Source organism: Ammospiza nelsoni, chromosome Z, assembly GCF_027579445.1.
Source record: "Ammospiza nelsoni isolate bAmmNel1 chromosome Z, bAmmNel1.pri, whole genome shotgun sequence".
Classification (NCBI taxonomy): domain Eukaryota; kingdom Metazoa; phylum Chordata; class Aves; order Passeriformes; family Passerellidae; genus Ammospiza; species Ammospiza nelsoni.
Window position 1 is genome coordinate 3,509,600 of NC_080669.1, and position 25,534 is coordinate 3,535,133.

General features: G+C 39.0%; 1 protein-coding gene across 3 annotated transcripts in view; it reads left to right on the forward strand.

Moving 5' to 3' along the window:
• Positions 1-25,534, forward strand: part of FBN2 (fibrillin 2) — a 123,121-nt gene that overhangs the window by 64,685 nt on the left and 32,902 nt on the right. For all 3 annotated transcript variants that reach the window (XM_059491937.1, XM_059491936.1, XM_059491938.1), the window contains 16 exons: positions 132-251; positions 3,649-3,786; positions 5,113-5,163; positions 6,320-6,445; positions 9,424-9,651; positions 12,703-12,828; positions 14,638-14,766; positions 15,901-16,026; positions 16,732-16,857; positions 17,660-17,782; positions 17,905-18,030; positions 18,607-18,732; positions 19,682-19,804; positions 21,009-21,131; positions 22,687-22,812; positions 25,402-25,524. In XM_059491937.1, coding sequence (XP_059347920.1) covers positions 132-251; positions 3,649-3,786; positions 5,113-5,163; positions 6,320-6,445; positions 9,424-9,651; positions 12,703-12,828; positions 14,638-14,766; positions 15,901-16,026; positions 16,732-16,857; positions 17,660-17,782; positions 17,905-18,030; positions 18,607-18,732; positions 19,682-19,804; positions 21,009-21,131; positions 22,687-22,812; positions 25,402-25,524 — 2,040 coding nt within the window. The remainder of the gene's footprint in view (positions 1-131; positions 252-3,648; positions 3,787-5,112; positions 5,164-6,319; positions 6,446-9,423; positions 9,652-12,702; positions 12,829-14,637; positions 14,767-15,900; positions 16,027-16,731; positions 16,858-17,659; positions 17,783-17,904; positions 18,031-18,606; positions 18,733-19,681; positions 19,805-21,008; positions 21,132-22,686; positions 22,813-25,401; positions 25,525-25,534) is intronic.

A 25,534-nucleotide genomic window follows, 5' to 3' on the forward strand; every position in this document is an offset into this window, starting at 1 on the left:
GAGGGGCAAACACTTCAGGCAGTCTTGGCCCCTCACAGTCTACAACAGCATTTAGAGAATATAAATTACCGTGGAGTACTTCCCAGAGGCACTCTTTCGTCCTAATAATGCCTTTTGTTTCTGGATTACAGATATAAACGAATGTGAAAGCAGCCCATGTGTCAATGGAGCCTGCAGGAACAACCTTGGGTCGTTCCACTGTGAGTGTTCATCTGGCAGCAAGTTGGACCCTACAGGACTGATTTGTATTGGTGGGTGTTTCCTCCTTTCATTTTCCCTTTTTATTAAAAAAAACTTATATACAAATATAATTTTTTAAAATTTATATATATATACAGATACATGTTCTACATGTATCTAAAAATGTTAGTATCCTTTGAGGATTCTTTTGGAAAAAAAACCAGAATGCTGCAGAGGTTTTATTGGAGTAAGCAGCAACAGTTGTCTGCAGGGTGTCATTGCCATTGTCTTTGAAAGCCATTCATTAGTGTGGGTTTTTTTTTTTTTTTTTCCCCTTGGCTTTCTAAGAAAATTCAAAAGGGTTGTGGTCTGCTGTGCTTTGCAGGTGTTTATAAGCTGCCATTATTTCATATCATTTGTGTAGTATAACTGAAATTATTGTAAGATATGTGTGCTGCTCCAACTAGTAAATGGTCATTAATAAGTGGGTGTCGTTATTAAGTGGGTGATGCTAATCCTAAATGTTACTTTTGTTTTCTTATGGATTTGTTTGACATTTTTCATTTCTTGTCAGGATTTTCTTAAGGAGGAAAAATTAATGCAAAGACTCAAGCTCTTATTTAATTATGGTATTCTTCCATGCCTTAGTGTGTTTTTTAAGTGAATGTTACTTTTGTGCCTAAGCTTTCTCTTACATTTCCTTGTAGCGTACTGGCTGGTGAGGTTTATTATTGTTTTTCTGATTTTCATGTTGTGCTAATTTCTTGATATAACCATGCTAACATATGCTTGTTGTACCTCTTATTTTTAATCTTGTGTTCTTGCATCCAAAGGGGCCACATGTTCACAAGGAGCCCAATTATAACAATGTTCCGGATTTACTTTGCAAATGTTTTTTTTTTTTTTTTTTTGATTGTTTACAGTACGAGGTCCCATTTGGCCTAAAAAGCAGTGACAAATAACATAAAATATAAACAAAAAAATGAGCTGAGTAGTCAGATAAAAACTGAAGAATAGGATCCAGCTACACACTGAGAGCCTAATCATTAGTTTTTCATGTTAACAAAAACAGTCTCAGGAACCATGTTTTTCCACTAAAAGTGTGAATATGTTAAGACAGAAGGGTCAGAAGTAGAGCTGGTGCAAGGCATACAGATTTTTACTGCTAGAGCCCAGTTTTTCCACCTTGGCCAAAATTCCATTGGCATTGGAAGCAATGAGAGGAGGGCAGGCTGGGTTACTGAAAAATAAGTGAGGGGTTGGAGATTACAGATGACTTACTGTGTGGAAAAACTTAAAAGTGTTCTTATCAAATGTATGCCATTTTAAATCTCAAGCTGATTTTCCTCCATTACCCCTGTAGAGAAAAACTTGAATATATTTGTACTGTTTTTTTTTAGCTGATTGCTTCTGTCAGGCACTGCTGTGGCAACAGATACCTTAGTCCTAAATATAAATGAAGGGCTAAAATAATATTGAAGTTTAGGATTTTTTGTGTTCTGCACAGGAATGATCAAAATAAGGTAATGTTCGATTCTGACAAGTTTATTTTTTTTATACTTTCAAATTTGCTCTCGTGTCAGAACCAGAATCAGTACCACATTATTCAGCATAGATGTTAACCATTTGTCTCTTTCTGTGAGCTTTCCTGGGAAGATAGAGAAAAATCCATTGCTCAAATTACAGTGATTTGCACTCAGATTTAAACTCCAGCCTTCAGCAAATGAAGGCTGTAAGTTCAGTAGTTACAAAACTTGCCCATGGGCAGCTTTTGCAATATTAAGACCATGCTCATGGAGGCAAAAAAAGAGTTGTTGTTTTTGAAGCATATTTGAAGTACACAAGTGTTTCACTGCTATTTTGGGAATTGCCCATAATTCAGATACAGCCATTTGTGCTTTTTGAAGTACACACTTTTACATGCTTTTTGCACATATTTTAGTTAAGATTTTTGAAGTTAATACAGTGCACAATAAGTAGGATGCCATCTGCCTCTATTATGCATATATTCTTCTTCAAGTCAGAATCAAAGAGATAAGAGCAGCAGAAGAAATGATTTGATGTTGGATAATAACTCTTTCACAAAAGATTTTTGTCTGGACAAAAGAGATGATGCAAAATAAAGGAATAGCCTGAAAAGGATAAGACAAGCAGACTTTGGCAGAATAGTGTGGTATGAGCAGAAGCACCTGCTAATTTGTAGAATATAGATAATTTCTGAGATACTGGTATTGATTTTTCGCTCCTATAAAGGCAAGTTGGCAAGTAAAAGGAAATAATGTTGAGCTCTATATTTATGCACTTGTTCAAGTTTGGAGCTCAGTCCCACATGTTTGAGACCAATGTTAACCTAAATAATACAACTGTTTTACACTTAGCTGTTAATGAAATACCCTGCCCAATTTCTGGGGCTGATTTCACTCACATTATTGGGTGATGTTTTTTTCCTGTTGCTTCAACCTAAGAAAAGTCGTGCTCCTTGTGGTCTGCATCATTTTTAATATGTCAGTTTGGTAGAAAATGTGAAGCTGTTTGGAAGAAAATAAGTGGAATGATTCTGTTTTGAGCAAGTTGTTCCTGAGCATGAGGTATTGGTAAAATGTCTGGCTTTTTGCACATACAATGCATGTAAATCTTAAAGCCAAATCCTATTTTCCTTTCATTATTGATCAAACTAAATTTGTCTGGGTCACTTTGAACTTTTGAGTATGCACCTACTTCTAAACCCTGCCCAGGCTGAGCTTCCATTTTAGGTCTGACCTTACAGGCTGCTTTTGCTGTCTGATCACCAATCCTTAAAACAGGATTGCCTGTCCCAATAAATGTTGTACCATTTGAGGGTAACCTTGGTAAGGTGGGGAAGTGTAAAGGTGTTGAAGGTAAAACTTACAAAGTGCCTGATTTGAGATCTGACTGACTTTCCAAAGTGTAGCTAATGCAGCAGCAGAACCAGACCCCTAAAATAGTACAGAACACTCCTACCCACCGTGGTTTTATTTTATTTTTAAACTTCCTTACAACCTTGAAGGCTTCCCTTTGAGACAGACAAGACACCTGCATTTCAGAAGGGGTTCAGGCAGACACCCAGGAAAGGGAGTTCCAGGTTGGGATCTCTACTTTTGTCTATTTTATATGGATCAGCCACTAGCTGAAAGAAATTAATAAAACCGCTGCAGTCTCTGGAAGACCTCTGCCAGCTGTGGGACCTGGATTGTAAAATGCCTCAGGCAGTGTGGTTTGTTGGTCACTTTCAGTGATAGTGCTATCCCTTTACACTAAAAGAAAATATTTAGTTTAGACAAATAGCACTATTTATCTAAACTAAACTGTGTACAAAATCACTCTAATGGAAGTTTTTTCTTTTTAAAGAGAGCCTGTGCTCCCTTGGTACTCTGCCTGCTGGCGTGGCATGCCAGCTCTTCTGGCTGTGACAATTCTGTCTCGTTTTTGCTTTCTGTTCTGCTGCAGACAGCCTGAAGGGGACTTGTTGGCTTACTATCCGAGACAGCCACTGTGAAGTCAACATCAACGGTGCCACGCTGAAATCTGAGTGCTGTGCCACCTTGGGAGCAGCTTGGGGCAGCCCATGTGAACGCTGTGAACTGGGTATGCTCCACCATCCTGCATCTTTTGGGAGAAGGGAATAAGTATCATTAGTAGATTCCTATTGTCTCTCTGTATAAAAAAACCCCAAACAGAAAAACACCCCCAACAAACAAAACAAAAAAAACCAACCAACTAAAGTAAACTAAACAAAAACCACCAAAACCAGCTCCCGTCCCAAAAACCTAAGAAAAGAAGTTGTCTTCTTTAGAAGTTATCTATTTTAGACTTGTAATCTGCACCATCAGGGATCATTCTAATAACTTTGAAGCATACCAGGAAATAACATGTGAATAGACCTCTTAATGGCTCCAATATGTTTCATCTCCACAAGGACTATGTATTGACTGGGATAGGGAAGTAAAGGACTAAAACAGTAAAGTGGAATACCTGGCAAAATTCATTTTTATGATGTGGGCTGTTAACACTCTTTTCCCAGCTCTTTTCAAACTTGTAGCTCGTGTACTATTATTGACTGCAGAAATAGTGCTGCTATTAGATTTCAGGGCTACTTAGAGAAGCTGGGAGCAGCAATGCTCACTGTACTCTAGTTTATGGCAAAAATACTGATCCCCTTAAGGTTGGAAAAGTGCCACTGGCGGCTGAACTGGTGTCAAGATGTTTTAGCTTCTCATTTTTAATTGGAACAGTAACTGTGGGCACATGTATCCCCCCTAACAAGCAGAGTGCAAGCAGCATCCAGCAGAGCTCTTAACTGTGCAGTGCAGCAAAGATATTCCTTTGGACTTCAGGAAGCAGATGGTCAGGTTAGACTGGTAAAACTGATCAAAATCTAATTAATGTAGACAGATAATGTGTTCAGATTGGGTGAGTTTGGGCTCTGAATTTCCTATTCTGCAACTAATTAAATTACAGCAAGCTCTGAAATCATTGTATGATGCTACATTTGACATGTATCTCCGCAAGTAAGCTCATTGCTCAGATCCATTATTCAGCTTTGGTGGGGGAAAAAATAGCTGATAATTGACATGACTACAGTTTTAAATCTTTAGGCCTCTTGAAGGAATTTTACCTTTCAGCTACATGTCAGTGCAGGGACTGAATCTGATTAGGTGCTGATCATTTCAGTAAGGAAAGCACATGAGAAAGTAACAGTCTGAGATTAATTTCCTCAACTATTCACTTAGTTTAAACATGATCAGTAGTTTAAATATGAGTCAATACTTTTCTTTATTGAGGCTAGAGCACTCCCCACCTTACAGAGTGAAATTATTAGCAAATTCTGAAGATACATGTATTTTTAAATTTTCTGCTCCTGCCTTACTGTCACTCTGAAGCAGTAACAATATCTCTCTGGCTTGATTCCAGACACAGCTTGCTCAAGAGGATTTGCCAGAGTGAAGGGTGTTACCTGTGAAGGTGAAGTTTTTGCTTCTTACTCAATGTTATATGTAATAAATGAAAAAGCCGAATTAATAATAATAATGAAAGATTTTATTTTCACGGCTGAAAATGCAGTCCTCAGTAGCCACAGTCAGAGACAGTGGTGCTGGGTGAACCCTGATCCAACCTCTATCACACCAGATATCTCTCTGTTCACAAATGCTGTTTTATACAGTTTTTCCTGCCTGAGGCAGAGGTGATTTCTTTTGTCACCCCACATATGCATGAAGTCTCTTTTCTCCGTGCAGGGCTGGACGATGCTGTTTCTGGGAGGTGGCTGGTGTTTGATCGAATTATGGGAACCCAGTATTCAGATGTGTGTTCCTGATGATAGTGGAACCCTGGAGAAAGTTAAAGATAGAATCTAAAATGTTAGGCTTTGTGCTTTCCCAGATCAACTGCACCTGTGTAAGCAGTATGATAAATTATATAATTGTTAGATGTGATGATTGTTTAGTAATTAAATGTAATTATTATATAACCATAAGAAGAATAGTGAGAAACTATGCTGGAAATTCAGAGAGGGGCTAAATTTATGTATACAATAGAACAATATAAGTTTAATAATTAACATGAAAGTTATGTAACGATAGAGTATAAAACATGATCATTTCGGATGTATGGTCGGAGTCAGATTTGGGTTGAATATACCCCGATTCCCAGAGCTCTTAATAAAAAGCACCGCATATAATCCCCCGTGATTATGTGCTTCTGAACGCTAACACTGAGACTCTGGTTTTCTTGGTTGAAGATATTTATCAAGTGTTCATTGCTCTTGCAGTGTTCTCGAAAGGCTCATCACTGCACTGGCCACGTCCTTTTGCTTGCTAATTAGGCTTTCTTTCCTTGCTGCCATCTGGAGTTTGACAATTTCGCTGTGGCAGTCTGAGTGTCAGTGGTCTCAGGCTTTTGGATTTTTGTTTACAACTTTATGTTATACATTTTTCATATAAGCATGAATTACCTCACATCACGTATCACACTCAGCATGTCCCTTTTTTCCCCCCCATTTGAAAATGTGATGAAAGGGCATTCACTGTGTCATTTCTTTCCTGTCACCTAAAATTCTCCATGAAGCCGAAGCTCTGCCCTAGGAGCGTGCCGGTAACCGAACCCTTTGTGTCCCCGGCAGACGTGAACGAGTGCGAGGTGTTCCCGGGGGTTTGTCCCAATGGGCGGTGCATCAACAGCAGAGGCTCCTTCCGCTGCGAGTGCCCCGAGGGGCTCACCCTGGACGGCACAGGCCGGGTGTGCTTAGGTAAGAGCACACCCCACTCTCTCAGCTGTGTCCCACAGCCCTCCAAAACCCTTCTCCAAGGGGCTGGAAAGAAAGCCTGGTTTGTTTCTGAATTATCCCAGATGACGTGCCTGCTTAGATGTCGAATATCTGTGCCAGTTCAGAGAAGAGCTGTTGATTCCTTCGAGGATTGAGTTTGTTTTGAGGCTTGTTTTGCCCTCGGTGCAGTCAGTAGGCTGTGCTAAAGTGCTGTCCCTGCTCTGACTCCTGTTCAGGAGCAGCGGTGTCCTGGGTGATGGATGGTGAGCACAAATATGCTGGTGCAAATTAGTCTTTTTTTTTTTTTTCAGTGCTCAGGCCAGAGTGTGGTTCTTTTCCTGACATTTGGGTACACAAGTACAAGATTTTGCCTGCACACTTTGTTGATTTGTCTTCTGGTTGAACTGCTTTGCTGCTAATGGGATGGACCCTGGAGTATAATAAGCATAATTAACTTTTCTGGAAACCTTATTGTATTTTCCTGGTGTTACAGTAAGCGTAACAACAGTCAGTTTTTTTGGTTTTAGTCTGTATTCACTACACTATTAAATTAATTCAGTAACATAAATATAGAGAGGATTTTTTAAAGAATTTTTTTACCATTTCTTTTTTTTTCTTTTTTAACCACAAGAGCCACAAAAGGGTCATTTCATAAGTCAGAATGCCTGGTACAATAAAGAAACAGATGTGGCTGTCCCATAAAATAAAAGGGTCATTTTATAAGTGAGAATACTTGGTACAGTAAAGAAATACATGTGTCTGTCCTGTCAAATACACACAGAATCCTAAGAAGCAGTGATGTGAGGGTAAGGATTTATCTTGATATGGGGAGACAACAAAATAAATTCTTGTACTTTTATGTGGCCCAAGAAAGATCCAGAAATTTAACTATAGTGCAGCATCAGCAACTTCAAATGGCTGAACATTGTGCAGAAATGCAGAGCCTTGAGCAGGAGCTGAGTGTTAACGTGTGCTTGTTAATGTTCTGCCAATTGACGGGGGTGATTTAAAAAACACAGACACCGATGAAGAGAATGCTGTCATTTTACTAAGAATATGAAGGCAACACAAAGGTAAAATAATGCATTCAATAAAACTACACGCTTACAAGCAAAAGTAAGCAAGGTAGTGCACCCACTCATTACTGTGTGAGAGAAAGGATAGTGATAGAAAAAGATTAATCCCCAGTTGCCTAAATACTTTACCATCATTCAGATCCTCATTCACAGCAAGGACCTGGACAACCCTTCCCAGCAATTGGGAAAATCCTACACAGTGTATCCACCTGTAGCTGGGGTCTCCAAATTCACCCCAAAAGTGAGTCCAGCTTTTATAGGCCCAAATCACCAAGTCAAACCAACTTGAATATATTTTTGGCACAGAAACTCCTGGATCTGGTGGCACACATCCCATCCAGAAAGGGCTGGGGCTTGGCCAGGGCCCAGGCCTCAGCTTGGAGGGTTTCTCCTAAAATACCCCACAAACAGGCCTCTATTCATGGAGAAACTGATGCCTTTTCCAGAGCTACCTAAAAGCAGAGGCCTGACAAAATTAAGGGAATAAAAAGTGGTTATATTTATTGAAGAGCCTTCAGGTACACTTCCTGACGACAGACAAAACCCCGCCAGGGGCTGCACCCAAAATGGATGACAGGTCCTGGGTTTTTATACTTTTCTAAGTTTGGTCCAGTTGTATACTGGGGGTTAATCTTCCAATTACATTTACAATTCCATTACAGCTTCAGGTAATGAAGTAATTTACCCTAAGTTTGCTCCCCCCAACTCACTTCTGTTTACATTTCTTGGAGCCTGAGGCAGGGAGGTGTCCTGGATTCCCAGGCCTAGAGAGGAATTGTTTTGTCTGACCAAAATCTGAAGATAGTACCTAGCACTGTATATAGAGTTTAGAGTTATACACTAAAGAACTTCAGGATGATATAAAAATACATAAATACATAAAAAATGTACAAGGTAAAATCCTAAGGCATCAATGGTGCTTAGGAAAGTTTCTTAAATTGATGCATTCTTTGTAGATAACTACATAAGCTTATAACTACACAGCTAGCATAAGCACTGTTGTAATCTGGTTTTAGCTAAATAACACTGGTGGTGTTAATCACAAAGTGCCCAGGATTCATCTCTTAAGCTCAGCTGAGGCCTCAGGCCTCAGCATGTATGTGAAAAATGCCAATCACTTGTTATTAAAATTTTAAAAGTTTAATAGTAATAAAATGGTTATAAAAATAGCAATATAATTAGAGTAATAAAAATTTTGGACAGTTTGGATTAGGACAATATGAGACAATAATGACAATATGAGACAACAGAAACAAAGAGTTACGGATGTCCAGGTACCATTTTCTGGGCAGCACGAGCCTGAAAAAGGACCCATGTTAACAAAGGATTAACCCTTAAAAACAATAACCTGTTGCATATTCATACATCTCATACATGATGGATAAATTCAGTTCAGACACAGAATTCTGGCTGGGCAGTGTCACCTTCTTCCTCTTAATACTAACGGGCGTGAGCGAGGTGGGAAGAAGTTCGTTTCTTCTGATAATGGGGCAAAAAATTCTCTTTCTGGGAAAGATTCAGGTGTCCTGTGGCTGCTATCTCAGTGCGAGTCCTTTCTTTAGGAAAAATGTATAGCATAGTTTCTATTTTAACATTTTGCTATAACCTAAAAATGCATTTAACACACTACTTAAGAGAATTAATACAGCATAACTCTCTAACGCATCACACATAATACTCATTTTAATATTTGCGAAAATAACATAAAATACGCATTTTTCACAACGTAACAGCCGAGAAGACGGACAAAAGCCTTGAAAAGCCCGTGGTAAAATACACCTTTTTCACAATGTAACAGCCGGGGGGAGGGATAAAAGCCTGTTTGCTGTTGTTGTGGAACAGGAAGAGGGATAAAAGCCTGTTTGTTGTTGCCGTGTAACGCAGATATCCGCACGGAGCAGTGCTACCTGCGCTGGGAGGAGGAGGAATGCGTGCAGGCCGTGCCCGGCAGGCTCCGCATGGATTCCTGCTGCTGTGCCCTGGGCGCCGCCTGGGGCTCCGGCTGCCAGCGCTGCCCCGCTCCCGGCTCCCCGCAACACCGGGCCCTGTGCCCCCGGGGCCCCGGCTTCTCCAACAGGGGCGATCTCCTCACGGGCAGGCCCTTCTACAAAGGTGAGCCTTCCTCCTTCTGCCTGACGGGTAAGTGTGGGTGCATCCCAGAGGGTATCCCGAGGGAATTCCTGCTTGAGAGGTGGATAAAGGCCTGAAAGAGTTGGTGGTGCTAATGGCTTGGAGTGTGTTGTGGGAATCTCTAATATTAGAGGGTTTTGAAAAAGCTGCAAAAGGCAGGCAGAAAAGCTGCAGAAAAGTTTATCTAGCAAGATATTAGGAAAAAGCTACAGAAAAGTCTAGCCAGATACTAGGAAGTTTTAAGCTTAATAATGGAGCTCTGTGCATTGTGTTTGAAGGCTCACAAGCAGGTATTGTGTTTGAAATAAGCAAGCATTGTTTAACCAAAGGTACGTGTGCTTACAGTGGTTGGATAGAACTACTGTCAATGTGCTTCTGCTTTGTGTGATTGGTCAAAAACTTATAAAGTGAGTTGTGACATTGAGTTCTGTGTCTGCTGCCTGGGATGTGAGCTGCTGGCATCTTCCCATTGTCATAGCCATGTATTGAGAGTGATGATGCTGGAAAATCAAACAGCTCGAGGCAGTTCCTCAGCATTCTCATCCCATTTGTAATTTGTACACCCTGGCCAGCGATATGTGTTCCTAGAACAGAGGCTAGACAAGATTAAGAGGATTAAAGTGGGTTTTTATTGAAGGCCTTCAACAGGTACAGCTTGTCAAAATCGTCAGAAGCCTCTGAGAGAGGTTACACCCAAGATGGAAAACTGTTGCAGCGTTGTGAGGGTCCCCAGGATGAGGTGAGGGATGAGAATTTGACTCCAAGTTCTCAGAAGGCTGATTTATTACATTATGGTATTATATTAAAAGAAAATTATATATTAAAACTTCACTAAAGAAAGAGAAAGGAGACATCAGAAGGCTAGACAAGGATGAATAATAAAAACTCGTGACAGAGTCCTGGCACAGCTGAACGGGGATTGGTCGTTAAGTTAAAACAATTCACATCCTGGGTAAACAATTCTCCAACTCACATTCCAGAGGAGCAAAACATGGGGAAGCTGAGGTTTCTCGTCTTCCCAGGAGAAGAAATCCTGGCAAAGGGATTTTTCAGAAAATATCAAGGTGACAGAAAGCAATCACGAGTTTTTCACCCAGTTAAAGTTTGTCCATTTACATGTCAGGGGTTAATCCTCCAATTACAGCTTCAGGTAATGAAGTAATTTCCTTTAAGTTTGCCCCCCCCTAATTTTGACATTTGTTTATGTCTCTCAGGGCCTGAGACAGTAAGGTGTCCTTCAGTTTCATGCCTAGAGAAGTATTGTTTTGCCTGAATAAAATGGGAGAACAGTAGATGACAGGCTATGGGGTTTTAGAGTTACACACTAAAGCAGTACAGGATCTGAAAAATATTAAACCTAAATCCTGAGGCATCAATTCTGGTGTCTGAGGATTAATTGTGGGTGCATCTGAGAGGGTATCCTGAGGAAATTCCTGGGTTTGGAGCTGCTTGTTAAGTGTACTTGAGAGATGGGATAAAGGTATTTGCCTGAAGGAGCTGATGGTACAGGTGGGGGATTCTCTGCTTTCATGGGTGCTTGAGAACAAAAGCTGCAAAGTCTGAATTGGGTAAGGAGGAGAAGGAAATTCCTGAAAGGAGAAGAGCTCTGAATTACAGGAATAGTGCAAAATGTGCATGTTTTTTAGGATAGTGCTTTGCAGGGAATGAGCCAAGTGTCATACAGTATGAGAAATAACTTATTTTAGATGTAAACACAAAATAATACTAAATTTTGATGAGGGCTCTCTGGGGGACTGAAGAAGGGTAGATTCTTTCTCTGGTTTGGAAAATCAGTAAGTGATTAAAAGGAGAGGGTGTCTGTTGTGTCATGATCGTGAGAGCAGTGACAAAAAGGATCTGCAGTGATAAAGGAGTAAATAAAAGTATTTTGTCCAGTTCTTGCTACCTTCACCTCTCGTAGAGCAACAAGAAAACAGAATAGGCTGGAAAGTGTTAAGAAACCAGATCCAAGTTACTTCAGATGGATAAAATCTGAGAAGAAAAACCAGTTTTCTGTGTCCAGAAGCTCAGGTGATCCAAAAATTTGTTAGGGTTTTTATTTTTCTTTAAGGATATATTCTGAAGCATTTTTCTTGGAATATTTTGAGTTGCTTTAGAAAGCTATAACAGGTGAGACCTCTGCTTCACCATAAATAAGCTCTGCTTTTTAGGAGTCATTACACTCAGGCAAAGCTCTTGATTTTCATTGGTGAGTTACCGAAGAAATAAGGAAAATATAACCACAACAATAGCAACAATAATTTAACCAACATTGCTTTAATTGAAATAGTTAATTATTTCATAAATCTTGTCTAGACTGAGATTTTCTGAGGTTTGGCTTCCTGTTTCTGTTTCTTAATGTGGACCACTGTTGTGTTCCATTCACAGAAATTAGTGGGAGATAGATGCTTGTTTTGTTGAAGATGATACTCAGTTAAGGACATGGCCTCAGCAAATTATTTCACAGAGTGTAGGAGAGGTCATTCAGCCTTGTCCTGTGCAAGATCCTTTAACAGTTTGTGTTACTCAGCATTGAGGAGAGGTGAAACATTTCACTTGATGCTCTACAAAACAAAAAAAAATAAAATTTTCAGAACAGCTCCAGATAAAACTCTGGCAGTCTCAATTTGAAAACCAAACCAAATCAACCAGGTAATGGTTGCATAATTTACAAACTGGCTCAGGAGTGCCAGGAATATTGATTGTGGTACAAAGCAAACTTGAGCACCATACACATATCAGAGTTTTAACTCAGAGAGTATCCCTGAATTTCTTTGACTCCTGATTAGTATAAACTTTTAATTATTGCTTTGGGTATTGTGAAGCAAAGAAACCCAAAAATAGCCAAAAGATTGGGAAATGTTTCACCTCCAGTCAGGTCTCCAAGGATGTCCCCTCTAACCCAAAGCCTGCCTTTTATGCTCAGTGCAGTTGGTAAGAAATTCCTGTTCCTGGAAATTCCTGTTGATTCCATTTATCTTTGTGCTTAAGAATTTCTTAATTCTTAATTACTTCCTTTGTGTTTATTCCTAGATATCAATGAATGTAAAGTGTTCCCTGGCATGTGCATGAATGGTAAATGTAGAAACACAATTGGAAGTTTCAAATGCAGGTGTAACAGTGGGTTCACTTTAGATATGGATGAAAGAAACTGTACAGGTGAGTAAGCCTTGCATTTTCCACAGTTTTGCCTAGAATAATGGAATAGTCCTGCTTGAAAATGACCTGGAAATACCAACCTGTTCCTTCAAACTATTGTGGAGAAAGCTGAGGTTATCTAGCACCCTGTCCCCCTTGGAAAGATCCAGTGATGGGGACTCCACCACATCCCTGGGGCTTTTTAAATTGGCTTGCTCTTGTGGCATAGCTTGGTGATCTGGAGACCTGATGCCATTCATTTCCTTCAGTTCCTAAGAGCTTAATCTTTGGAGAGAATGGCAAACAGTCTCAAGTTTTCCTTTCAGAAACTAATTAGTTAATAAGTGCAACACTTTTATATTTTTATCATTGATGCTTAAGGTGCTCAGGTCACGCTGTATCTGTACAACCTGAAAAATCAATAAGGATCACCAGCAAAGCCAAGTTTAATGCTCTAACACAGAGATTATCTTACGTTCCTTACTCTCTGGTCATTGTATGAATTTAGAGACTGCAAGTTAATTACATTTAGATTTGATGGCTGAGAACACACAAGGGCACCTCAGCAATTCTGACTCAAGTGCAATGTTAACTCAGGAAGACACAGACACGTGTGTTTAATTTACAAGTTTAGGATTTTGTTCTTTACTGTCTGGAAAATCTGAAGATAGGCTTGATGGTTGTGTGGCTGTGGGAACTCGGGTGTCAGCGTTGTGGGTGGCTGGCTCTGTGCTGAAAATGAAGGAGGTTTTGTTACAATATGCAGGCGTCCATGAGTGTGTCTGAGTAATAACTATGAAGTGTGGGTGGTAAGGCATGCTCACTGAGGTTGGTCTGGATGCCAGTGTTGCCCTAACTGATGATTTCCTTGTTTTTATAGTGATTGCATTGACGAAGAATGTATTTTACAAACTTTATTTCTGAACTAACCAGAATAGGTCAGAAAACTTGCAAAAACTTTTTTTCCCCCTTCTGTTCTGTAGTCACGAAATTACTCCACTGAGCAGCTGCAGAGAAACAAGTTTTCTGAAATAGATTACCTTTTTGCTTGTTTTAAATCAGCAAGAAATTGTTTTATAAAGTTTGTAGGAGCCCAGATATTCAGTAATGTGACAGACCTGTCATGTGGGTCTGACACCTCCACAGGTCTGTGAGGACTGGGTGTCATCACTCAGCAGAAGCCCATGAGGGGAGGTGGCACAAAGTCCTCTCCTGCAACACTTACCTGTTTCACTGGATCATATCTGCATTAAAATTCCCCTTTAGATTTCTGACTCACTACCAGTGTGATTTAAAAAGAGCTCGTCTGTCTTTTCTGCTATTGTTTTCTGCAGTAGGTTTCATTCAAACGTAACTAACAAGACAACCAGTGAACTGTAAATATAGCTTTGATAGGAGCTAATTCCTAATGGAAAGGGTGTATGTAAACTTATAATGCTATTACTGGATAAGTATCTTTATAATAATCAAATTAAAATCAATAGTATTGTAGTCATGAAGTCAGTTGATACCTCTGTAAGAATGGTATCTTGGAATGTCTTACACTTAGTTATTTCCTTAAGAATCTAACCTTAAATTACACTTACTAGAAGCAAACTTGTTACATAGTTTGCTATAGCTTGAGAGCGCTGAAGACTCAGCCTTACAAATCTTTCATTGTCTGCTTCACATAATCAGATGTTTCTATAAGTAATTATTTTTTCTCTGTTGATTTGCATACTATATATGGTTTCTGTAGGCTTCATTTACAGTGACCTTTTTTTTCTGTGAAAAGCAGGATAACCTTAAACCCAGTTTGATTTTCCTAACCTCTGCACTGCTTTGTAACAGACATTGACGAGTGCAGGATCTCCCCAGACCTGTGTGGAAGTGGCACTTGTGTCAACACTCCTGGCAGCTTTGAGTGTGAGTGCTTTGATGGCTACGAAAGTGGATTTATGATGATGAAGAACTGCATGGGTAAGCATTGCCAGGATCCCCTGGAGTCTCCATTTGCTGTGAACAGCCTGGCTATGGTCTGAGCTGAGCACTTCAGATGTGTCATTATTGTGGCTTCATGAGCAAATGAGTCAGATATGCAGTTTATAGAGACAGATAACTGAATTAAGTATATAGCCTTGCTTGTTCTTTATACTAATTACTGATACCCTTAAGAGACACTTATTCTCTACAGATATATTGTAGGATGGCAGCAGCTCTTCACACAATTCATTTCAAAACTGCTAATGGGATTCCCAAATATTTGGTAAAGCTAGGAATAGAAAGCTGGAGTTTCGAAAGCAGTGTCAGTCCCTTTTCTTTCCTTCTTCTAGGACTGAAGAAATTCTCACATCATTTCCTGAAAAAAATTGTCATCTCTTTAATCTGTTTAAAGTTGTAAGAACAGGTCTGGAGGCACCAAAAGGTGTCTAGCCACCCTAAAAAAAATGACAGTTTGGTTTCAGTCACCTTTTCTTGTTTTCCTGCAAATTGTGATGCTTTTAGACTTCCCTGAGAGTCCAGAAGTGTGAGTGAATCCTCCACCTTGAACATCTTCTGTTTGTATTTCTCTCCATCCACACCTGTAGTGTTAGCTGGATTTTTAAGTTTTGTGAGTAAAATATTGTTTGCCTTTTTGATCTGTAGCCAGAATATTTCCCAGCCACACCATGGCATACACAGGAGTTACCAAACTGAGGAGCCATTTAGGTAAAAATTGATACACAAACATCCACCATAAGTGCATCCACAGGCAGGAATTTCAGTGCATATGTGAACAGGTGTTTGATTGCATTAAGCAATTTGAAAATATATATATATCACATTAATGCATTGTTCTAAAGGGCAATATCCAAAAATTTGCTGCCTTTGCTTGTTTTCTTGAATATCTAATGATAAATGATGAATTTCTGGTTTTCTTGAGAGGAAAAATACCCATCTTTAGAGTTAATAATGACACATAGTTTTTGGTTTGGTCTGTTTTGTGCAGCATGAGTAGAGGAGCAACACCATGAAACAATTATTTTGTCACTTGTAGACCCTGGAATTGCTTTTCTCTTTGTTGCCCCTTATTATGTGCCCATTTTCTATGTGCACGTGGTGGTTTCTTTGCAGATATAGATGAGTGTGAACGCAACCCTCTGCTGTGCCGAGGCGGCACCTGTGTGAACACTGAGGGGAGCTTTCGCTGCGACTGTCCCCTGGGGCATGAGCTGTCACCATCCCAGCAGGAATGCTTGGGTGAGTTTCAACTCAGGAAAATAACGTTTAGTTGGAGGAGTGGTCAGTCCCTGGCAGAGGTGGGGTCTCCGGGATCTCTTAAACAAGTTAATGCTCTCTTAAACAAATTAATGCTCCTCCTTTATATCAAAAATTGTATCTTCAAATAAAAAAACTAGAAGCCTGTAAAGTCCTCAGTGCCAGTAATGCTGTTGATTCCAAAGAGAAGTTTTTTACCAGGCCTCTCAGGGGTTATTTAGCAGCTGAAAGGACTGTACCACTCATGGGAGCAACTTTGATCAATCACGAAAAGTTGTTGTCCTGTGTTACAATGGTTACAATGCATCTCTTCTTTTGGCCCATAATCCACCAAAACGAGGAAGGAAAAAAAAAAAAGCAAAGAGAGAAAAAGTCAAAAAATAAGCATATTATCTCTTTAGCTTATTGTCTTGATGGAAAGGAGCAGACTTGGTAATTAATGCCCACCCCAGACTCTGTAATTCATTCTCTCAGACCTGAGTCAGAGAAGATAAATCTTTGGACACTAATTTAAACGTGGTGTGCAGAACTCCATTCCTTGAACTGGAGCATGCCAAGAACAAGAAAGAAACTTAACAAACCTGAAAGCCAGCAGTTTGCAATTTACCTCTCATTCTGCCTGGAACCTGAGCTGTTTAAGCTGTTAAATATCCTGAATTGCAACTGACCTGACCAATTCTTCCCCAGACGTAAACGAGTGCTCGTTGAGTGACAGCCTCTGCAGAAATGGCAAGTGTGTGAACATGGTTGGGACCTACCAGTGCTTCTGTGACTCTGGGTACCAGCCCACTCCTGACAGACAGGGATGCACAGGCAAGTGTTGGGCACCTGCACCTGGGGTTTTGCGCATCGTTCCATCTGTCCTTGCTTTTATTTAACTTCGCACCTTCCTTTTGAAAACCAGCAGGGCTGTTTTCTCATGTGCTTCGAGGCTTATCATGAGCTATTGTGGGAATACAGAAGTATAAAGGAATATAAAGAAGGTATAAAAATATGGTTGCTGTAGTGAACTCTGCAGAACACTTTTAAATTATACTTCCTATACTGCTCCATTAAAATCAGAGGTTTGAGGCCAACAGCAAGAAAATGCACCTAGGTTTCTCGATCAAGCTAGAAAAGTTCTATGCATTGATGGTCTATCTTTCACTTTTTTTCTCCTTATCATATGCATCTCTTTAATTCTTCACTATAATGATACTGAATGGTGTAGTGCCCAGCACACCAGCTCCTTGCAAAGGAGAGCAGCAGTACTGAGAGGGTTTTCTATTTCTTTTTATGGTTGTTTTTTACAAAATTGCAAATTTGTGCCACATTTCAAGCTCTTAAGTTTCTCAGCATTTCCCTTTTTTCCTTTCCAAACTTTTTTTCTTGAGGTTTTTTACACAGCCCTAGCGATACACGGGAGCAAAACCAACATTCAACTTAGCAGCTTGCTCCCACAGATGAAAAAGCAGTTAAAAGAGGGAAAAAAGAACCAAGTATAAATCAGAAACAGTAGAATGAGAATGAAAATTCAGAATGAAGCCACTGATGAACTTCTTTATGTAAAATGTAAAGGGAATATGATGTTTTTCTTAAAGAATTAGACTTACTGCTACCAATGTTGCTTCCCCAGATATTGATGAGTGCATGATAATGAATGGGGGCTGTGACACCCACTGCACTAACTCAGAGGGCAGCTATGAGTGCAGCTGCAGTGATGGCTATGCTCTGATGCCAGATGTCAGGACATGTGCAGGTAGGATTTTACACCTGAAAAACCCCAGCATCATTATCTTTCAGCCAAAATCAAGGTGGTGTTCCAGCCTATCCGTGCCAGTGACAGAATTATTGCCTGGTTGGTTTTTTTTCCCTCCTCAGATATTGATGAATGTGAAAACAATCCAGATATTTGTGATGGTGGGCAGTGTACCAATATCCCAGGGGAATATCGCTGTCTCTGTTATGATGGATTTATGGTTTCTATAGACATGAAAGCTTGTGTTGGTAAGTAGCTGTGTGCACCAAATTTAGTGTAAGCCTTGAAGATTCTGCAGCTTTTTCTTTCTGCTCTTTCTACTGCATCCTTGAAAGTGAATATTGAAATTATGCATATTATGAAAAAAAATAATCTATATGCCTATTGGTAACTCCTTAACAATTAACCAGGTCCCATAGTTAAAAAACATTGGTGTGATTTTACTATAATGGAACGTGTGTACTGAGAAGGGATCAGATGAGGGGCTCAGAAGGGGGCACTTCAAAAGTTGTTCATTGGAAGAAAATTATTATGATCGCAAATATGTTTTACAGAAATGATTTTAAGTGATTCTTGTAAGAAAAAGTTTGCTTCATATTCCTTTAATTAGCATTCCAAAAAAAAGGTGAAAACAAATGGTATTTGTTTTACCACAAAACAGTGGTATTTGGACTACACATTTATCTTTACTTGTTATAGGGAATTTGCAGAGTAGAACAGCTGAAATATATTACGACCTCATATGGCAGGTATTTTCACCTGAAATAAAGTGTTCCAAAATGACAGTAATGTCCAACTAATAATTATTTTATAATCACCTACAGATGTGAATGAATGTGATTTGAATTCCAACATCTGCATGTTTGGGGAGTGTGAAAACACCAAAGGCTCCTTCATTTGTCACTGTCAAGTTGGGTATTCAGTCAAGAAAGGAACCACAGGGTGCACAGGTAAAACAGATTTCCATTGAATACGTTACATACCTTGGTTGGCTTCCAGGTAAAATAAATGCACAAGTGTTCACACACAAGAGAGAGCTTGGTATCTGTATATATTTGTATATATATGAGTGTTTCACATCTGCTAGCATGTGCCAGAGTTTTAAAGGGAGTGTTCCTTCACCAGTATCAATGCTGGAGGCCCACTGCAAACTGATTTTAAAGATTTTGGCAGCACAGGTTATGTGAACACCCCTGTTACAGAGCTGGGCTTGGGGTGGCAAGGCTGCACTTGTGTTGGAAGTTTTTTATCAGTGCTCATTTTTCACATGCACCTGGAGGATGAACTCATCTCCACTCAAGCTCCAGGAAATGGCCTCGTGATCTAAGGGAAGAACAAGAGGGGAAAAAAAAAGTTACAAAATCCTTCAACCTCTGCCAACAATTTTTAAAGTTCTGTAGGCATAATCACTCCACAAATTCTGTGATATTTGAGCAGTACCTTTTCTTCCACATGCTCTCCATGGCTCATCCAAAAGAAGTTGACAGAATTTCTCCTACAATTTTGTGTTTAGGCATATGTTCTATAACTACTACAGCCATGGGTGTATAATTATTTTTATGACTGAAAGGTGTCTTTGCACCCAAAGACCTCATCCCAGTTTTAGACATAAAGAGATCAGCATATTTCATATTTCTGGAAAAGAGTGTTAATTTCATGCTGAAAAGCAGTTGTAGGAAAGTGGATTGATTGTCATGTTTGCAAACAAAAAGCAAAAATGAAATGCAATTGTCACTCCTTTTTACTAATACAGAGTATGAAATAGCTTGCTTGAATTCTTCTAAGTTCTTAAACATTTGTTTTTTAAAGGGCTGCAAACCCTCACAGTGGAAATATGGAAAAGGAGCAGAATTTTTAATATTCTGATGTAAATACTGATAGTTTGTTTTGTGCTTGTAGATGTGAATGAGTGTGAAATTGCAGCTCACAACTGTGACATGCATGCCTCATGTGTCAATGTGCCAGGAAGTTTTAAATGCAGCTGCAGAGAAGGTTGGGTTGGAAATGGCATTAAATGTATTGGTAAGTACAAGGAAAACAAAGATTTTTTTTCTCTCTCTCCCCACTCCTTTTTTTTTCTTTTTCTGAAAGCATGTAACGTGACTGTGGGATTAGTCCATTGGAAACAAAGAATTATTCTTCTGTCTGCTGTTGCCTGTGGGTATGAAAGATTCTTAGGTTTCACAGATTGGTTTTCTAAGAAAAAAATTAAGATTTGCTATCTCTGACACTTGATGCTGTAACATCTTTCCAAATTCACTACATATTTTACAAAGTTTATATACAACTGCTACTAGAATGTGCAAAAAAACCACCCAAACCCAGAAATTAAATAGATTTCGTTTTATTGTTTCTAGTCAGTCAGATATTTCCAGACCTTCAAACATTTTTTTGTAAATGTCTTGTAATTTATCTGATTTGTAGACCCTGATGTAAACCAGATTGGGACTGGAGGGGTGGGAAACCTGTATCTGCATTTGCTGGGCTGCTGTAATTGTGTATGTCCCCTTGCCTTCCTCTTTCAGTTTGATGGGTAAAAGATTGTAATACTTGCTTTTTGTTTTCAGAACTTTTTGGATCTATGGAAGATAAGGCTTTATTGGTGTGATCTGCTAAAAAAATTACCTTATTATGAGATTTCTTGATTTTTCTTCTTTTTTTCTTCTTTTTTCTTTTTTTTCTTCTCTTTTTCTTCTTTTTTTTCTTCTTTTTTTCTTTGTTTCTTTTTTCTTCTTCTTTTTCTTTTTTTAATTTGTTTCTTTTTTTTCTTCTTTCTTTTCTTTTTTCTTTTTTTTTTTTTTTTTCATACATATTAACATCCAAGTGAATAACTTGCCTCAACTCTCATGGGGTTGCATTGTTTTCACTTTCTTCTATTACTTGAGGAGACTTCCTAAATAAGTGGCAGTTTTTTACCTCACCGCATTTCTTTGGATCAGTTTCCTTTTTTTAAAACTAATTTTAACTTTAAGCTCATTAACAGGACATTAACATCCAAGTAATGAGCCAGCCGAATTCCATCTGTTGCTCAGAAATATTTTTCCCAGTCCCACCCGCTGTAATTTAAAGGAAGACGTATTAAAGTGGAGTCACTATAGATTGACCCTGTATCATCGAATACTAAATATGTGTATTTGTGGAGATATAAATCAAGTTTGCAGTGCTGCTGGTTGTCTTGGCAGTCAATTAGCAGCCAGTGTACTAATTGCTGTGCTGCTGCCTGCAGATGTTGATGAATGCTCCAAGGGGACGCAGCGGTGCAGCGCCCACGCCCAGTGTGTGAACAGCCCGGGCTCCTACCACTGTGCCTGTGCAGAGGGATTCACTGGAGATGGCTTCACCTGCTCTGGTAAGGGCTTTGGTGACACCTGACTTGTCCCTGGTGCTTCTTCTCTTGTGTGGAACCTTTGTGAGTTAGACCTAAGCCCACAGTGCAAGACGATGAATGTGAAAATGTAATTTAAGATCAAGATGCTCCCTGTCTGTCCTGTGTAAGGAATGGTGTCAGAGGCACCTGATTGTTCTTTGATTTGTGTCCCAGTTGGATTCACCACGTCCATTTTTAGGGGAAATTCCTGCTGCTTCTTCCTCCTCCTCATCTTTGTGCCAATTATTTTGAATACGCATGTCCTGCTTCCAGCAGTGCCTCTAGTCAAGAACACCAAATGCCAGCTCTATTACAGTTCTCTGGCATAATCTATTTTCCCATCACTTTTCTATTAGAACAGGATGTGATTATTAAATAGGACTTTTTAAAAAGCAAAACAAACTGCGGTTAAAAAACATTGCCCATGCAATTAAATTTGTAGGTGAGAGTGGACATTGTTATTCACACAGCAAGTGACTCAAAATAAACTAATATTTATTATATCAAGTGTAAAGATTTTATATTAAGTATTAATTACTGTGTCTTGGGTTACTGTGGTCTTTATCACTTACAGGGTGGAGATAGAACATTATCTCTGCTGTCAACTTTTAACACAGCCTCTATTTGGTCACCATATTTAAAGGGCTGAAGAATTGCATCCTAATTATATTAAAATACCTAGAAAACTACTGTGAATATATTCATTCTTGGCTAACTGGCTAATTACAAACAAAAATTAATTTAAAGCTTAGAAACAAGGTTTTCTGATTAGTCGTGAGGTGTTTTATTTGAGAATAAAGACCTTCAAATATGACTTGGTTTGGTATTTCAGATTTTTGGTTCATGAGCACAATGTTTTATCCCTATATTGAGCTTCTGGGTTTCTCTAAAAATCAGATGTAATGCTAATTATGGACTAATAAAATGAAGAAAGCTTGTAAAATCCTTTTCGGAGAATCATAACAATACCTGACAAAATTATCACTTCTTACGATGACTGCAATGGTGAATGCCCTCCCTTGCCATTCTCTTTCTTTATAGCTCTTTTGGGTCATACTAGGAGAATTTCTGGTGTGCAAGCAGTACTTGTAATGTTCCTCACCCTCAAAGAATATATTCTAAAATGAATATTATTATAATTTTCTATGTATTATTTAGGAAAATTTCCCTTTGAACATTTTTCCTGACAAAATAGCATAGCAATATATACCAAGAGGCAAAATTTTGACATTTTAAGCAAGGTATTTAACTTCTTTGTCAAGATTATTCAAAACTGAATCTTAAAAGCCTACATTATTTAAAAAATTTTCATCTGTTAGTGAAAAACAAGGAGTAAGGAATCGTGGCAAGGTGAAAGGAATAATTTTGTACACTGTGTTTGCTTTTCTGCATTCTTTCAATTTACTTCAGGATACAAGTGTTCTGTTTTATACCTTCGGCGCTCACCAGCGCTGTTATTTTGAGCACCAGGACATATTTCTGTGCATTTCTGCTGGTGAAGCCTGTGGCTCCAGAGATGCTTTCCTGTCTTCCACAGATGTCGATGAGTGTGCAGAGGACGTGGAGCTGTGTGGGAACGGGCAGTGCCTGAACGCGCCCGGCGCGTTCCGCTGCGAGTGCGAGATGGGCTTCACCCCTGCCTCCGACAGCAGGTCCTGCCAAGGTGAGCTCCTGCTCCTGCTGTTCCTGCTGCTGCTGCCTCAGCTCTGCCCTCTGAGCCGCTCTGAAGCAAAGAGCAACCAGCAGAGCCTCAGCCTGGAAGCAGAGAAAGCAGCACTTGTTTCATGTACAAGGGATTTCTCCGGTGTGCGTGTGACCGTGTTCACAGGGGTGTTATGTTGAGGGAAGAGACGAGGATTTGACTTTATGTTTCAGAAGGGTTGATTTATTATTTTATGATATATATATATATATTACATTAAACCTATACTAAAAGAATAGAAGAAAAGATTTCATCAGAAGGCTGGCTAAGAATAGAATAGGAAAGAATGAATAACAAAGGCTCTGTCTCAGACAGAGAGTCCGAGCCAGCTTACTGTGATTGGCCATTAATTAGAAACAACCACGTGAGCCCAATCACAGATGCACCTGTTGCATTCCACAGCAGCAGATAAGCATTGTTTACATTTTGTTCCTGAGGCCTCCCAGCTTCTCAGGAGGAGAAATCCTAAGGAAAGGATTTTTCATAAAAGATGTCTGTGACAGGTGTGGATTATGTTGGGAGGTTGCTTTCATCTTTATTGTGATGTTTTCCTGGCTTTCACCCATAAATCCCAGAACAGAGGTTTGCTTCAGCAATTTTTGTAATTTTTTTTTTTAATTCCTTTTGGTCACTATTGGATAGTGTGCAGAAAATCCTCTGTTATCTTTCTAATCCAGTTCAGCTTCTATTCCCTATTGTGTTCTTTTACCTTTTGTTTTTGTTGTTTAATATGGCTGTATAGTAAATGAAAACATTTTAGCCGGTGTCCCAAAGCTTTTAACTTACTTCATATTTAATGGTGAAAACCACATAACATCTTTGGAAGTGAAAATTCTTGGTGAGATACGATAAACAGGTTTCAAAATTTAATCTCTAAGATTCAGTCCAGAGCGTGGCATGTTCCAGCATTCAGGTGTACATGTATGAATCAGGTTTCAGAATAATTCAGGTGCTTCTGAGGAATTACCTGTGCCACAGTCAGGTTTGTTAATCATTATCAAGTATTGTCAGTCATCTTTACTGAATTTCTTTGCGCAGCTGATTTGTATTACATGGTGCCAGTGGTCTAATAAAAATCCCCTAATAGATCCAATCTATTCCAGCCAACCAATAAAGTGTTCCAAACTGACAATAATGTCCAAAAGCAATGTAATTCTCTAAATTTTGGGTCAATGTGTTGGAGAATTTGGGTCCAAAAATTGAAGGATTTTGGAGAAATACTTAATATGTTACTGTGATTACAGCAGAGATCTGAAATCATTCCATTGATTAAATTGTGCTGTTGGAGAACTAAAATATCTGGGTGCTGAATTCTTAAAATAAGTTAGCTTTTATTTCTATAATTTTGAGGTTGATATATTAATCTGTACTATGATAAGAAGAGTCCTTTGCTGATTTCTACAATCAAGAGGCAAAATCCAGTCTTGATTTGGTGAAATAATGGTAATAAAAATTATTAATCCACTTTCTTCAGAAGTCTCTTGAGATGTCAGTACATTAGCTTCTCAATGACCTGATTTGGAGGTTCATTCCATGGCTGTACTCCAGGGTATTTAGAAATTTTATTTTCCAGATGAAATTGACTCAGCACTTTTGGATGTTAGCCATTTATTTTCCCCAAAAAATGTATCTTTCAAATGGTCTTCAGAATTTAACCTTTCTCATATATTACCATGAAAAGGCATTTTATCACTTCTTAGCCTCTGGCTGAGGTAATCCAGCCAGGTTAAAAGTAGATATTTTATTACTGTAATAATTTTAATACCCCTTTTGCACATCTTGTGCAATATTAGTTCATCAACAGAGCACTGTACTCAGGATTTCAAATTAAGATTTGGCTGTGCTTTGTAAAATGATATTAATGCTTTCCACTTCCCTGACTGTGCTAAAAATAATTCACTAATACGTGCCAGGACAGCATTTGCCTTTTCCACAGCTGCTTTATTCTGGCAACTTAAAAAGTCCTGCTGTCTGACAGTACATGGAGGGGTTTTTTTTCCACTCCTATCCTACTTACTTTCAGCTCAGAAGTCTTTTACAGTTTGTGCCTAAAGCCATGGCTCTGCAGTCGGTGGTGTCAGTGTTCATCTCCTTTCCACACTGCAGCTGACAAAATCATCCAATTTTCTGTCAGTGTCTTTCAGCTTGATTTCATCTTCAATTTAGATGAGCGTGCAGTCCTTTAGATGCATTTTAGCTCATCTGTATGTAGTTACTACATAACTATTTCAATGTGGGCTTGAGAAAATCATAGATAATTCTTATACTTCCTGTATTCCTATTTTCCCTGTGTTTGTCCTCCAAGGAGATAGGACTTTTGATGCCTACACACTCTCTTTCTTCTTATTAAACTTTCTGTACAATTACAAATTCACAAATAGAAATTTTATGTAGTATTCTACAAACTCAGAAATGTTAGTTTTTAAAATATTTTGCATGTGTCTCCTTTTGCTTTTATGGTGCTGTGACACGTAACAACAACAACAGCAATAATAATAACAGTAATGTGGTAAAGCTGTGTAACTTTCTGATTTAAATACATTCCTTCAGACACAGATGAATGCTCCTTCCAGAATATTTGTGTGTTTGGCACCTGCAATAATCTCCCAGGAATGTTTCGTTGTATCTGTGATGATGGCTATGAACTGGATAGAACTGGGGGAAATTGCACAGGTAAGTCATT